This window comes from Marmota marmota, unplaced genomic scaffold (genome assembly GCF_001458135.2).
Source record: "Marmota marmota marmota unplaced genomic scaffold, marMar, whole genome shotgun sequence".
Taxonomy (NCBI): Eukaryota; Metazoa; Chordata; class Mammalia; order Rodentia; family Sciuridae; genus Marmota; species Marmota marmota.
In genome coordinates, this window is record NW_025999968.1 from 38,394,027 (window position 1) to 38,410,953 (window position 16,927).

The window sequence follows — 16,927 nt, forward strand, 5'->3', positions numbered from 1 at the left end:
GGAGACTCTTGAACTTTAAAAAAAAAAAAAAAAAAAAAAAAAAAAAAGCTTTTTTCTAGACAAGTACATTTAGTTCCTTAAGAGTAAAACCAGGTAGAAAGAAAATATCCTCAGTATCTCAGTTTCTTGGAAGCAGAGCTAGGGGTATTCTTACATGTACCTCCATTATCTGGCATAACAACCAACCTATGGTAGATGCCCTGAATTCCTTTCTAAACTGAGTTCTTTCCCTGTGAGTCCAATAACGATGTCCTAGGCATGGTCCTCATTGTTGGAGAATGCAAGATCTCAGGGGGATAGCCAAAGTGATTTACAGTGAGAGGCTGTTGAAGTGTGTAGGAGAATGTAGCTCTCTATTCAGAAGTAATTTTAAGTATAATTACTGTTCTTAAACCTATATTTTTTTATACCCCAGAGATTGTATTTAGAGTGGTACCCAGGAATGTGAAGTCCTAAAAGTTCCACCTGTGATTCTATGCAGTCAGCCTAGCATGGCTCTCTACTGGCTGCTTTTGGGGAATTATTTATTTTAAATATATTTCTAGAATGGGTGGTCTGCATATTTGCCAAATAATCTTCCTGAAATCTCCTACAATGTGATTGTAATGACTCTTTAGAAAATCAAGAAATAAATACTTTTAAAAGATAATTGAGATGTTACTTTTTTTCTTACAGTTGATCAAGAGCATATTCTTACATTTAATGGAAAGCTAATTGATGGTTGAGTTTTACCACTTGGTAAAATGTTGAAGATCATAATTAGGTAATACACACAAGTAATAATCTCCCTAAACCCCTTTAATCCCTGATATGAAGGTATCCAAAGAAGCAGCTAAGAGTGCCCTCAGAAGGCCCTGCCTTTTGTAACAGCAACAAAGGTGAATAACAATGCTGTTACACAATCTGTCAAACTTGTCTGAAAAATCTCTTACTTGGATGCCACTTATTTGAAAGTCTCAGGGTGCCACTCATGGAACAAATGATTTGAGAAGATATTTTAGGTTATGTTATATACCTCCATAGAGAGTTGGTCACTCATGGTGAATTTAGTGCATTTAGAAATTTGTAGCAGGTAGGGAGTCAAGAAAATTTCCAGGAATTAAGGAAAATGAGTATTGCAAAAGTTGTCAACACCTATCTTCCCATTTGTAGTTTGACCAAGACATTAAACTGAGTTAGTTAGTATATAAAGGGCCATTGAGACCATAAAGTAGATGCAAAAAACAGCATAGTCTCTTATTAAGTTCCTACCATTTATTCAGGCCTGCAAGGATCAGGTTTTTATATAGTTATAGATAAATAAAAATGATTGTGTGTGTTTATATAGGAAAAGCCAACCATTTTTGTCTTGCTGCTGTTAACAATGAAATAAAAGTTACTTAAATGTTATGTTGAAGTGTTAGTTATATGAAACCTTCATCCAGAACCAAAAACATTATATTGATATGAAAATGCTTGTTATTTAAGTTAAAAGCCATGTATATCAAATAGTTCTTTTTCATATATATATATATATATATATATATATATATATATATATAAAATGTCTGGAAATAGATAGGACCTGAAACAGATAGGACCCCATTCATCTCTGGATAGTGGAAAGAGCTTTTAATTGACCTCATTTTACTTGTTTGTTACGGTAAATATATTTTTACTCTTTTGATTTGATAAAATGATGACAAAACTTTTTTTTTTAAATGAGGAACTTGATTATCATCTGATTCCTGTTATTCTTCCAAGAATACTTACCTATGAGTACCTTATGTTTCATCTTAACCAGATTACTTATCGTTTCTCCTACATGTTTTTTTTTATCAACATGGAATTACTTACTTATAAAGTATGGTTCATCTTAAAAATTTCCTTGTATCATCAATATTTGCCCATTCTTTAAGATCATCTACATATCCCATAGACTTTTTGAATGTCTTTTAGGTCACCCCAATACATTCCTGCTACCAAATTTATTATAGCACTCTTTATTGTATTTATATTTTAGCTTTCTTACCACTGGAAAGGCTCCTTAGTTGCAGAGATTTTATTAAACTCTCATCTGTACTTACAGTGGTTTTGCTTATTCTGTTCCTTCTGCTTGGAGTTGTCTTTTTTCTCATCTCCCAGATAATCCTCTCAACAAATTCTTCAAGAGCCTCTCAGCTGGCATTTCTTCTGGAAAGTCTTTGTTAGCATGTCACACCATCCCAAGTGGGTGTAGTGGGGCTATAGTTCTTTTATTGGGCCTTATGCATAGTTATTATTTCATTTAGCAACTTGTATTATAATAGAGTATTTATCTGATTTTTCTGGGGATTTCTTAAAATGAATGAAGTATGTAAAAACCTAGCACAGTACAGAAAATGGCACAGGTTCAGTAAACTGGATGTGTAGTTTGGGTTTCCAATTTCAACCTCTGAGTGCTAAATCTGTGTAGGTTTACATACTGTGGGCTTTAGCAGCACTCAGATCAGTTCCCTGTGAAGTATATACACACGGAAAGCTCTAGAAAAAATAGTTCTATGTGGCATTTGGGTAAAATAATTTGATATTACTTATAAGGATTTTGGACTCAATCCTGTTTGTGGAAGAAAACGTCGGGCCCTGGTGACATAAGGTGGATTTCACTGTGTTAATCAAATGCAATTACTCTTGCTCCTAAAGACTTTATTTTACATGACTGAAGGTTTAGGCCAATGTCAGATCAGATGGATTTCTTTGCCTTAATTGCATTAAGCTCACATCCCTCTATCAACCAGTGTCATTGTCTTCTATGGTAAGAAAAAGATTGGAAAACCTAAGAAAAAAACTTTATTAATAGAACATTTCTCTCTGTTAAGCTCTAAAGCAGTTGGCTTATGCCACTTAATGAAAACTTCTATAAGCAGATGCACTGCTAAACTGGTAGTAGCCTAAGATTTTCCTTACCTTACCCATTGTGCAGGGGCATAGAGTGTATTGCAGTCAGTCCAAAGTCGGGTACTGTTTATATATGAGGACATTATCTTCTTCAGTGTTTTTCCTTTGTTGCACACATTTATGCATTCCCACTTATTTTCAGCTTCTCACAACACAACTGTGACCAAAAGACCTGACAAGAACAAGTTTAGAGGAGGAAAGTTTATTTGTAGCTCACAGTTTCAGAACTCTTAGTCCATAGACAGCTGGCTCTATTCCTCAGAGTTCCAAGAACATCATGACAAAAGAGTGTGGTGGAGGGAAGTGGCTCCAGACATGATGATCAGGAGTCAGAGAGCTCTCTTTACTATAGCTACATCTCCTCCAGCTACATCCTATATGCCTACAATTAGAACCCAGTTAATCCCTATCAGGGGATTAGTATACTGATTGGGTTAAAACTGTCATAACCCAATTGTTTTACTTCTAAACTTTCTTGTGTTGTCTTACAACAGGAACTTTTGGGGGGACACCTCATGTCTACTCATATCTAACCCATAATACCACCTCTGGTGTTTTGTTTTGTTTTTTTAATAGTAAGCATTAGCTGTTGCATCCTAGTTTTTTAGGCCAAAAATTTAGAATCATCTTAATGTGTAGCTTTTAATCCTTTGTGTCCAAAATATGTCTTGAATTTAGCCACTGTTTTCTACTTTTAGAGCTCTGCTATCTATAAGTACAGTCATTTTTCTCACATATTGCTCTAATATCCCCGTGTTCCATTACTGACCTTGAATTTTACTCTTCTCTCTAATCCATTCTTCACATTGTAACCAGAGGTTTGTTTTTGTTTTTAACTTGTGTTGAAGATTGAGCCCAGGATCTTGTGCACATGCTGAACAAAAATTCTACATCTGAGCTACACCCTACCTCCAGAAGTTTTTTTTTTTTTTTTTAATTTACCATGTTGCCATTATATTTAATACTTAGCTCACTTCCTGTTAACTGTCAACACTTTACATGACATCAAAGCTATTGATGTTTTTGTTTGTTTGTTTGTTTTTTATTTTTTATACTCTCTTTTTTTATTGGTTGTTCAAAACATTACAAAGCTCTTGACATATCATATTTCATACATTAGATTCAAGTTGGTTATGAACTCCCAATTTTACCCCAAATCCAGATTGCAGAATCACATCGGTTACACATCCACATTTTTACATAATGCCCTATTAGTAACTGTTGTATTCTGCTACCTTTCCTATCCTCTACTATCTCCCCTCCCCTCCCCTCCCATCTTCTCTCTCTACCCCATTTTGCTCTACCTGTGTTCATCTATTGTCATGTCTCCACTCAGACACCGTATTTCAGCCCCACCACCCATTCTAGATTCAGCTCATGATCATTCCTTGGCCTCTTTGCTCTTCTCTCTTGTGAAATAATTCATGTATCCTTCAGCTTTTAAAGGTCACTTTACCCTGTATCCCAATAACTAAATTGCCCAAACATACCACTCTACCCTGATTTTGTTTCTTGAATGTATTGTCAAAATATTGCCTCAATTTATATCTGTGATTATTTGGTTAATGACTTTCTCCACATTGACTGAAACTTGTTGGAGATGAGACCGGCTCTTTTGTCATATTCACATTCCCTGTGCCTGGCACATAGTTAAATGCTTTATTAAAATTGTTGGTCACATGAATGGCCACGCATATATCTTCACATCATAGTACTCCTTTGTGATTAATATTTCCCTTTGGTGATTTCTGAATTTAAAGAGCATCAGGGAGGATGACAGTAGACCTATTATGTTTTACTAGGTAATTGACAAGGACTCTTACCACTAATATGAAAAGTTTACGGTACTTTCTTATTCTTTATATCCATTCACTAACTTATTAATTCATTCATTCCATTATAATGTTCCTATTTTATGCTAGACATTGAAGAATTAGGAGTACAAAAAGGAGATGGCATCTCTGCTCATGAGATTCTTCCAGTTTAGCAGGGGATGTGGACTTCAAACAAATATAATATTAATAATATAATTAATAATAATAATAATGTTATGATTGTGGTAATGATACTTAAAAGGAAAGTTTAAGTTTCTTCAGAGCAGTGGTTTCCACATGGGAATGATTTTGTCATTGAGTAGACATTTTACGAGGCAGGAGACATTTTTGGTTGTCATACTTTGAGAGAAGGGAACAGTATTAGTGGCACCAAGTGCATAGATGGTGGGGTTCACAGGACAGTCCTTCACACCACAAAGTTATCTGAATGAAAATCTCTATAATGCTGAGGCTGAGAAATCCTGCTGTGGTGGGGGGCTGTTGTCATCCAGCCACACTTCTATACAGAATTGTTATTTAAGCAAGTTACTATATGAGAAGTGTAAGAAAGTGTGTGAGCCTAAAGGCAGAGGGAAGAATATGTGGAGAATTCCAAATGTTGGAAGGTAAACTTCTCCTTCAGTGTACTAGGGAAAGAAAAAAAGGCTCACATGTGGACCTTGTGAGCAAAGGACATAAGGTGACATTTGAGACAGGGACGGAAGCTCCACTGATAGCTTTATCCTCCTAGGTCATATGTGAATTTGGAGATTAGCTATGAAATACCCAGTAGATATTAAGAGTGTTGTTGGATTTGTGGGTCTGGAGCTCAAAAGATAGGTAGGAGTTAGAGGTGACTTTGAAAGTGTTTACATGGATGGTATTTGAAGTCGTGAATTATATTACTACTAGTTTGCCAATTTGTGCTTGCTTTTCTTTCTAGTACTCAGCTGCCAGGGTCAGGTTCAGAAAAAATAGGTTAGGTTTGTTCAGGGTTAGGATTTTGTCAGGTAGGTGTATACAAAGATGTTTTATCTTCCATGGAAAGCCAGCCCAGGATTGTTGTACAAACCAAAAGAAAGTTTGTTTGTTTGTTTTTGTTTTGTTTTATAAAATGCTGGAGATTTTTCCAAAATGAGATTTTTGTACTTTTCATTCCAAAAAAAATTTACTATGAATTTCTTAACTTAAACAGTAGTGAGTGCTTTCTTTAATAATTATTTCAGTACTTTTGGTACTCTGGTTTTTTGGTTTTGTGTTATTTTGGGGAGGTTTGGGTAAATTTTGGGGGAAAGTGCTATATATTGAAGGATATATTTTATTTTAAATAGAAGACTAAAATTTGGTTATTAGAAATAAATAACACATTCAACCTACTAGTTTACTACTAGTTTAGATTCTGTGATTCATATTAGATATACAATTGATTCTTTTCTCATGAAGCACAAGCAGGAGAACCAGAATATCTAGAGCAGCCATCAAGAAGTGATTTCTCAAAGCACTTGAAAGAAGAAACTATTCGAATAATTACCAAGGCATCACATGAGCATGAAGATAAAAGTCCTGAAACAGTTTTGCAGTCGGTAAGAACTTTTATTTTGGCTCTCTGAACATAGCCATGCTCACAACATTTCCTCCAGTGCAATTGCAAGCGGCCGGAGCCAGGAGAGAAGGCCACTTCCAGCTCTGCCATGGTGTCTGAACGGGGGACAAGTCGCCTGACCCCTGGGTTGTAATTTCCTTAGCTTATCCTTTTAAGGATGCTTTTCTATTAAGTTTCTACCTGTCAAATTATGAAGAATCATAATCATAGACAAAATTGTCCATTTGACTTGGAACTTAACAAAGCATAAAGTTCAAAAGCAACAACTCTTTCTCCAGTGCCTTTCCCTTCCCTCCATCTGTAATCTACTTACATTTAAATAGTTGGAAATTTATGATATAAATCCCATTGTTCCATGAAATGTGTTTGTAGTAAGACTACTACATACTCTAGATTAGAACACTATTATCAGGATAAATATGATGTTCCAAGACAGTTTGTGCATAGTTACAGAGTATCCTGTGAAACAGTTGTCATTATTATTCTACTATTTTGTGTTTTCAAGTTTGTCTTTTTATAACACTCAATTGAGCATAGTGGTGTTGTGTTATTTTATTAGTAAATATGACCTCCTGAGAAATGCTGTTTGGAACTACAAAAGCATTGAATTTCTGTAGTCATTGATCCTTAACTAGGAAATGTAAAGAGTACTAATGTACATTTTATAGTGGCTCCTTTAAGTATTTGAAGAATTCTCTCCTGTAAAACTAAAAATAGCAGGATAATCCATAATTTTCAATACATAGTTTTCTCAGTGATTGAGCTCAGTCTGAACAATAACCTATCATGAGGCCTTCAATATGATATGACCTCACTTAACTAAAATGTCCAGTAAATAGAGTATTTTGTCAGTTGTGTTTTCACGAACTAAATAATCAGAATTTATTTACAATTTGAAAATGTATTAATATCATCTTACCATTTAAAAGTACATTAAGTATAATAGATTTTTTTATATTTCCAAATTTTTCAGATGCTTTAGAGGCTATCAATAAACTTAAGATCAACATCTGCTAATGCTTAATCTTTTCTTGGGAAATACTTTGCTTAATGGATCTGGGAATTATGTTTCTTGGGGAAATGAGAAAAGGAAAGGAAAAAGAAAGAAAGAAATACAAAGGAAAAATATTTTTGCCCTGTATTAAAAAAAATAATAACTAGTAAGGCTCTTGCTATAAACTTTGATTTGTTAAAACCTAAAATAGAGTTAATAAATGTCATCCTTGTAGCTACTATCAGAAAACTAAAATCATTACTTAGCTTAATGTAGAGTCATTTTTTTTTTTAGTTTGACTAATCATCTGTAATTTAAATTCACAGAAATCAGCACTTACATTTTGATTACTGTGGGAATCATAAACTAGCAACCTACTGCATTATCTCTACTTTAAAAAAAAGGATGGTAGTAAGTGATTATGATAGAAAAACAGCATAAATATTTATCTACCTTATCTTCTGGGTAGCATGTAGAGTTCGCCGCACTGTCTATTTGATCCTCCAGCACATCTAAAAATTTGTTAGTGTTGGCTATCAGAAGTGTGGTTGTTGGTCTCATGGTCATTCATAATGTATTTTTCATATTTAAATTTAGTATATATTAGAAACCAAATTAAGAGTCTTCAAACTTTGGGATCAGGTGTTTTGGGGTTTTTAAATACTGATCTTTTTTTTTTACTACTAATTCAACCTTGAAAAATTGCTTAATTTCTCTAAGTCTCAGTTCTCCATAAAGTGGGGGTGATTATAGAGTTAATGAAGAACATTTTTACAGCTCCTGGCATATCATCCAGTAGACTTGAAAGTTCCTTCTGTTACTTCAGTTCTAGCCATTTTACAAATATACAACGTATTAAGTTCCAGCCTTAGAATAAGAAAATTCCCAGGAAAGCTTAGAATCCCAGAAACCGTAGACAGTCTCCAAATATTTAGACAGTTTGTTTCTAGAACAATGTCATTAATTTACATGGACTACTTCAGGATATTTTAAAAATTATAAAAAGTAGACTCTTAAGAAAGAATCATGCATAGTCCCACTTACTACTGAAAGTTAGTGATTGGGCTTTTAAGTATATGATTTTTTTCCCCCACTTGCTTATCTTTTTTTTTTTTTTTTTCACTCTTATTTTTAAACATAATTTTGGGGCTTAGTTTTGTAGTTGAATTGTGACTTCATATGAAATTTTGTATCTCACCTTTTTTTCTTTCATCCACCTAACCTTGTAACATAATCCTTTCCTTCTGTTACAAACTCATTTAAAAAAAAAAAAAAAAAGCACATTGCTGAGTGTTATTCCACTGAGTAAATTGTTTCCTTAACCCATTCTTCCACTGTGTGTTTGTTTCTACTTTTATACTATTGTAAATAGGCTATAAAAAACACAATTTTGTTCCTATTTCCAGCTATATTTCCTTAGATTCCCCATAGTTGAATTGCTGAAAGGGATGACATATTAATTAATATGTTCATATTATTATAGTTCTATATTTTTTTAACCATCCTTCATATGAAACCCCTTTTGAAAAGTCATATAGTTAATAGATTTCAAGAAATTAATAAAAATTTTTATATTTCAATTATTTTTGCCATTTATTGAGTGAGACATTTGATTTTTAACTTTTCAAGTTTAGCCTTTCTTTATGTGTTCATTTGAGGTCTGAAAATAATAGAGAAAGATCAACATGTACTTTGTTTCAGTGAACCCTTAACTTCCTTATATGAAAAATATTTATAGTACTTTAGTAAATTTAAATTTGATAAATGGTAGTGAATTATTTTATGCTGCTAAAGCTTCTTCCCTTGTTTGACTTTTATCAGCATTATGCTATTGAAACTCTTTAACAGTAACAGGAAAGCCTTCTAAAACCCCTTATAAGGTAATATGTTGTTTTATAATGACCAGAATTCTAAGTAATATATTTCCCAGTTGATATTTGCTTTAAGTTTATATTTCTGTACTTAAGATAGTTTTTTTTTTTTTTGGATTGGTTTGCTAATGGGAATTCATCATCACAAACTCCAGACAGATTTCTTACTTTACCTGATTATGTTTCTTTCACTCTTGTGAATGGAAACCCAGCAAAATTCTTCTCATATGCTAGAAGAAGCAAAAATTCTTAATTTTGAGCATATCTCTATAGATTACATATGGTAGTAATATTGAGTTATAATTATTCAAATAACTTCAAGCATATATAAAATAGTATAATATTGGTAATAATTGTAATTTGTAAAACAACTTATACACTAGGTTTTGGGTTAGCTGAATATTATCTCGTGACCACAGCAGCAATGTAGGTTGCTTGTTTCTTCTTGAAAAGTTGAAGATTCTGAGAAGTAAGGAAACATTTTCTAAAAATGAAACAACATTTTTTTATGAAAGAGGCAGTGATGGTCTTGGTCATTAGTTTTGTTTTATTGTTTAATTAAACTGTTTCAGAATTTTATACTTCTAGAAAGTCAAAAAATGCTTATCTCACCAAAATTTGCCTGTACTTCAAATGAAAGTAAAATGCCTTAATATTCTTAGTTTTTCTGTGCTTAGGAAAACCCAGTGTAAATTGAAATTACTTAAGTAAGCTGCTTTCAGGCACATTTCTTTTTTTGACATTTGCTTCTTAATAGTGGACATGCCAGTTTTCAGTTTTTCAATAAAATAAGACTATGTAAAATCCAAATAGTATTTTTAATGAATCTTGGTTTTGAGTGGACTATTCTAAATTTCACACTGACATTCTGTTAGTATAAATTAGTGGGATGCATAGAATTTGTTAACAATGAAAAGATAAAAGGGAATAAATCTGATTGAATTGTTAAAAATGTTTATTACTTTCTAGCAACTTGTCCTTAGTTTCAACAATTCCTTGGACACTTAAGATGTATATATATCAAGAATTTGTTGGACACTTACATACTAGGTTGGACAGAGTGAGTTTAACAGCATCAGAATAGGGAAATTAGCCTTATATACAATCAATTATTAGAAAGGATATAAAGGTAAACCATAAGGAGAATACCTTAGAAACTCTGCTGGGTTTAGAGAAGATCATAATCTTGTATTTATAGCAAGCAAAACTTTTTGGAGTTAATGAATTGTTTTATTTCAGCCAAACAAGCAATAGTAGAAAATACAACTTGAGTATTATTTTTATATATTTATTACTTTTAATTACTTAGAGTTGAAAGTACTTTGTGAAAAAGCTAGTTTTAAATGTTTGGGAAAGACTGGAGATTTTTGTGTTACTATTTAATTTAAAACTTTGCTTCTCATTTTTAGTTTTGGTTGGTTTTATTAAATCTAGCAAATGTAGGCCTTGTTGAAAGAGTGAAGAATCTATGAATTTCAGCTTTGTGTTTCTATTGCTCTCTTTTCTAATGCTCATACCAATGATTTTCTTCTGCAGAAACCTGAAAATACCACAAGCCAACCACCTTCTAGCCAGCGAGTTGTAGAGGTGGCGATTCCTCACGTAGGGAAATTCATGATTGAATCAAAGGAGGGGGGGTATGATGATGAGGTACCTTTATGACAGTACTCTGCACCACCCTAACCTGTTACTTTTTGCTGTTTAATACAAGTACTTTAGGCATGCCTATACCTGCACACTATGTCTGTTGCTGCATAACATACAGCTTTGCCACCTGTGGTGTGAAACTACCTTATCATTTACTAACAGAACTTTGGAGTCAAATGAAAATTTAAGTAGAACATATAGAGAATATATAAGAAACATGTTTCTGGAGTTGATTGTTTTCTGCAGAAATAGAATCCTTTTACTCTCAGGTTGATAGATTAATAAGGTTTAATTATATTAAAATTTTTTTGCATTTAAAAATAACTTCTATTTTTCTTTTCTGTTTTACTTTAATAACATTATATTTTGCCACCATTATCTACCTGAAAATCCTGCAGCATGATTGCAGGTTGGATAATTGATATTTTTGCCATCATACTCTCTCCCTATAACTGTGAGTGGAATGATTGCCTCACAGTGTCTTACACACTTTGGCACCCCTTGTTATTTTTTCTTTATCTCCTCATTGATTATTCTTATCTACCTAGTTTTTTTCAGATGTCAATCAATAGTCTGGAGGCATTTTTTTATTTCTTATGATGGTGTTCTTCAGAATCAGATTCAAAAGATTATTTTCATCCCTTTTCCACTCTTCTCTTAAGGTTCTTAAAATTGTTTTGTTTTAAGTAGCACCAGTGCAACTGTTACTGAATAGTAATGTCAAAGGGGACCTTGCTTATAGGAGAGGTGAAGTGATTTAGAAAAAAAGCCAACAAAATATTTTGATTCTGTTGCTTGTTAGTTTTTGTGAGTGTGCATGAAAATTGAGTACATATTAAATGTTTTATTCCAAGCAACTTTTTTTGCAGACTTACTTTTGGTGATTAACTCTTACATAATTACTATTATGTAAGAGTTAATCACCAAAATTAGAAGTATCATAAAGACAATAATATCACTGTGTCAATGTAACAAAACATGGCCATAAAAAGAATAATTAGTAGTTTGTGAGATGGGAACTGGTCAGAGGGTTTTCTCTAACAGGTAATGTTAGATATATTGCAACTCTTGATGTACAATACAAAATAAAACTATGAGTAATAGGTTCAGTGAATCAAAGGTAATAGCTGTAATCTCTTGATTGCTCTAAGATAGCTTTAGTGGAGCACTGAGTTTTCATTTTGCAGATATTTACAAATATAAACAGCTAAGAATAATAAGCTGTACTGAAAACAAATACTCAGTACTTAATAGTATACATTGTTCCAGTTAACTATTTTTTTTTTAATTTTTTTTAGTTGTCAATGTACCTTTATTTTATTTATATGTGGTACTTAGAATTGAACCCAGTGCCTCACACTTGCTAGGCAAGTGCTCTACCATTGACCTACAACCCTAGTTCTCCAGATAACTATTTTATTTCTATGTTGGATCTTAAAAATTATGAAAACTGCCATGTTTTTAATGATAAAATGTTAATTTCTTGATCAGGCACCTAAATGCCAGAAGAATCCTTCAGGCATTTAAGAGTTATGATTAATCATTTAACACTGTTTTCTTGTGCAAGTGCTTATGTTTTGGCAGAGTCATATTTTGTTTATTTTGTTTTTTAATGTGTTGGAGTGACATTTTAACAGTGCATGTACCTTGGAACTATTAAAAATAACTTGCACAGGGCTGCTGTTTACAGATGTACAGGTGGTACAGATGTGCCAAGGTCTCTACCCAAGGGGCAGAAGTGGGACTAAAATTGAGTTCTTCCTAAACTCACCAAGCCTTGGAGAAAAAAGCATCTTTTTTTAAGAAACAAAAAAGAGGTGTTGCTTTTTTCTGAATGGTTTTCTCATAGAGCAGCACATTTTTCTAATTAGTTTCTTCAGAAGAGTACCTCTTTGAAATTCAGTTTGGAGAGGATGATGCCTTTTTGCAGTTTGTATGGACACTGAGGCAACCAGCTGTGCCCTGTACAGATGATTCTGAAAGATGCTTACATGCACAAAACATCCACTAATTTAAACATGCAGCACATAATTTATAAGTACTGAAAAAGAAAGGAACTTTACCTTGCATGTAAAGAAATTGTTTTGGTTTTTAATTTCTTTGTGTTAATTTTCAAAAATTCTTTGAATCCCTATGGCAGATCATGATGACACCGAACATGCAAGGTGTTATAATGGCAATAGGTAAATCCAGGAATGTATATGACAGGTGTGGTCCTGAAGCAGGGTTCTTTAAGGTACAATTACATTTTCATTTTCTTTTCTCTTTTTTAAAATTAAACTTCTTAAAATGTTTTATTTCTTTGAATTAAATTTTATTTCCTGTTTAATTTCTCTCTTGCTTTCTTAGCCATGACTGATACTCTGGGGGTTTCTTCGTATATGCATGCATCCAAGATTCTTTTGCTTTTAATCCAGATAATTCAAGAAAATCAAAGCATTTTACCTGGGTTATCCTTATACTATGTCTCTGATTCATTGCCACAAAAATTTGAATTGTATTTATATTTGATTGGAATAAGGGTATTGATGAGCAATAATCAGAACTGAGTGATTGCTTCTGACAGTAGTTTATTTTCTCTTGATTGTTCATACTATTTGTCAACATTACATTTTTTCTTTAATTCTATTATCTTTTGGTATTAATTGCTTTCTTCATTGAATTTTTTCTAACATGATCTGTTAATTTAGTTTCTTTTTGTGTTTCTTGTTTTTTTTTAAATTTTTCTCTGTAATTAATAATATTTAGTGAGTTCAGAACACATGAGACTACCTAACGCCTTCTTTCATGACCACATTTCTCACTCTTAAATTGGAGTTTTATGATTTTTTGCTTCCAGTGTTATTTTCTTTTACATTTTTGAAGATGAAAACACCATGTATGTTTTTTCTTTTTATTTAATTTACCAAAAGTTTTCCAAGTTTTTACTTCTTCCTTTTTAAGAAACATTTTTTTGTTGAAGTGTAAGTCACTATAGTAAACTATTTTTTTTTTTTTGGAAATTATGAATCTAAAACTTTCCTTTAATATTTAGTACTCTGCCATCATTTAGTCTGGTCTTTAAAAAGTTTTTTTCCCTCACACTGTTTTTTTCAGCATACCATATAGAAGCCATATACATAGTAGCTCTGTAGCAACAAGCACTTTTTTATTTGTTAGGATTAGGGTGCCCAACTCCTGATAGGCCTAGGACTTAAGGGTTTTCTGGAGTAGAGGACTTGAAGTGCTAAATTTCAAAAGTTTTAGGCAAACTGATCCCAGGAGAAGTTGATCACCTTATTGAGATCACATGAGAATGGTTGAGGAAGACAGGCAGGAGGGAGAGAGCATTGATTGAACATTTATTTTTTTAGTATATGTGCTACACAGAATTGAGCAGTCATAAACATTATTACTTTCCTTTTAATCTTTTTTCCTTAGCTTTCATTTTTCTTAGAGTGAGTTGTTTCTATTTTGGGTTGCTTAGTTTTCTGTGTCTACCACTGATTCATCTCTATCAGTTCATTAGATCTCTTCACTCTGCCTGTTATCAGTTTCATCTTCTTGGAGAAACTTTTTCTGGTGCTTTATGACATGCCTCCCGCCTGCACTGGTTTTCTTTTTCTTTTCTTTTTTTTTTTTTAAGAGAGAGAATTTTTTTTAATATTTATTTTTTAGTTTTCGGCAGACACAACATCTTTGTTTGTATGTGGTGCTGAGGATCAAACCCAGGCCACACGCATGCCAGGCGAGCGCGCTACCGCTTGAGCCACATCCCCAGCCCCCTGCACTGGTTTTCTTGAAGTCCTGGTACATACTTCATCACTGAGACCTCCTTTTCAGTATTACCCTGAGGATTCACTTGACATCTTTTCCTTTGTGTTTTGTATATGTTATACTTTTCTCTGGGTTTGCTTAGTTTCTGATTTTGGTGGTACAGTAAGAAAAATGAGCTATAAAGAAAATAAGAAGCAAGTGTGTGAGATTAAGGACTCATCAGAGGAGTTTTCTTTAAGAAACGGTTAGGTCTGTTGCAATTTTTAGCATTTACTCCAAATTAAATACCATGGTTAATAAGCTTCAGTCATTCTGAGGTAAGAATTTTCAAGTCATTTGCAAAGGTTTGAGCAGAGTCTGAAGTTTCAGTCATGGCTTTAGCATGTGGAGCCATTGTCCTTTGTCAGATAATTAATTAATCCAGTATCTGATTGACTCACTAAGGATTCTCCTTACCACAGTGACATTTAACCTACTTTCAGTCTTTGAAAAGTCACTTATAAGAATATCTAGAACATACATTAGAAAGGAAATAGCGTAAAGCTTGATATTAGGAATCAAATTGCCTTGGATCAAAGGCTTGTCCCACTGCTTTGATCCTGGGCAAATTATTCAACCTTTCTATATCTATTTCCATAGGTGTTAAATGGAGATAATAATAATAACTCTATTCTATTTGATCATTATGAATTTTAAACAAGTTTATAAATTAAAGTAGTATTTGGTTGATACTAAAGGCTCATAAGGAGGCTGATTCATAGTGGGATAGGAAGAGGGAGTATGGGAGGAAATAGAGGGAACTCTAGATAGGGCAGAGGGGTTGGAGGGGAAGGGAGGGGGCATGGGGTAATTAATGATGGTGGAATATGATGATCATTATTATCAAAAGCAAGTGTATGAAGACATGAATTGGTGTGAATATACTCTGTATACAACCAGAAATATGAAAAATTGTGCTCTATATGTGTAATAAGAATTATAATGCATTCCGCTGTCATATAAAATAAAAATAAATAAATAGAAAAGTAAAGGCTCAAAATTTAGCCTTGCAATATAATTATTTAAATTAAATTATTAAATCTGATATTAAATTATTAAAATTTAACCTTATAATATCACTATTATTGCTATTATTACTAGCTTTACTTTTTATGCCATTGTTTTAGTCCAGGTACAGATGGAGGTGGAAACAAGTATGTGTTAAAGGTTTTCTGATAGGACTTTTTTGTTTTTTAATTCAGTTGTTAAAAATTTTCAATACCATATCCAACCTACAAAGTTAGCTATTTTATACATATATAGGGAAATTTTTCAGTTTTCTCTTTTGTATGTTTTAATAATTTTAACGTGAAATAAGCTGGAAATGGATTAACAGGGGGAAAAGAGCATGCAAATATATTAAGGTATAGGAAGAAGTGAGTCATACATGAAGCATAAGTCTCAAAGGAAGGGTCAGAAGGTTGAAACATAAGTAGCATTTTGAACCCCCAAAACAGAGGGGGAGGTGGCAGCTTTGTGAGGTACAAGCTGTGGGAGATTGAGGAAAGGAGCAAGATGAACCAGGGTTGTCCTATTGTGCAAATAAAATTTTTCAGTAAGACTGCCTGGAGTAATCTGCCTGGGCTAGAGGTCATATTCCAGTATCTTCCTCCAGTGAAACCGTCTTTCTCAGGCAGATAGTGGGGTTCAGCGAGAGCCTGTTTGCATAAGCTCTTTGCTTTTGCTGCAGATGCAGATCTCTTCCACAACAGGACAAGTCTTCTGAGCTATTCCTGTGTCAGCAGCCCCTCTGAATAGCTGTCTTGAAATAGGCTAAAGAAATATATCTGAGTTGGAACATTTTGATCTCCTGCATGGCTTAACTTAATAACTATAATCTTAGTTAAGTTATTAATAACTTAATCTTTCTTTAGTATTATGTATGTTTATAACATCTCTGAACATTTTTACCCTTCTGTAATTGAAGAATGCATTTGTGTGTAATTTATGTAAATACTTTCTGTGGTTAATTTATACAATTATTTAATTTTAATTAATGTTTTTTTAATAAAAGTAAATAATTAGCATTTAGAAAGTTCTAGCTGATATCATTTAAAAAAAAAAACTTGTCATGCAAAAAAACAATATGTGAAGTTCAGTCATTCACCAAGATGTACCTGACTAAAATGAAATTAAATGGCAGTGTTTGTAACTGCCCTGTTATTACCACGCTAGGCACAGTGCATCCTTTCTTGCCTTTTCCATTTGTTTTTAACAACATAAATGTACTCTTTATTTATGTATAGAAAAATATCCTTGATCTCATTTTTAATGTAGATTTTACTCT

The 16,927-nt window shown here is 33.0% G+C and overlaps 1 protein-coding gene across 4 annotated transcripts in view; it reads left to right on the forward strand.

Annotated features, from left to right (window-relative positions):
* Usp25 (ubiquitin specific peptidase 25) overlaps positions 1 to 16,927 on the forward strand; it is an 83,562-nt gene that overhangs the window by 43,946 nt on the left and 22,689 nt on the right. For 2 of the 4 annotated variants that reach the window (XM_015478315.2, XM_048803522.1), the window contains 3 exons: positions 6,174 to 6,313; positions 10,735 to 10,848; positions 12,986 to 13,081. In XM_015478315.2, the coding sequence (XP_015333801.2) occupies positions 6,174 to 6,313; positions 10,735 to 10,848; positions 12,986 to 13,081 (350 nt within the window). The remainder of the gene's footprint in view (positions 1 to 6,173; positions 6,314 to 10,734; positions 10,849 to 12,985; positions 13,082 to 16,927) is intronic. The other 2 variants (XM_048803524.1, XM_048803523.1) reach the window with 1 other exon arrangement.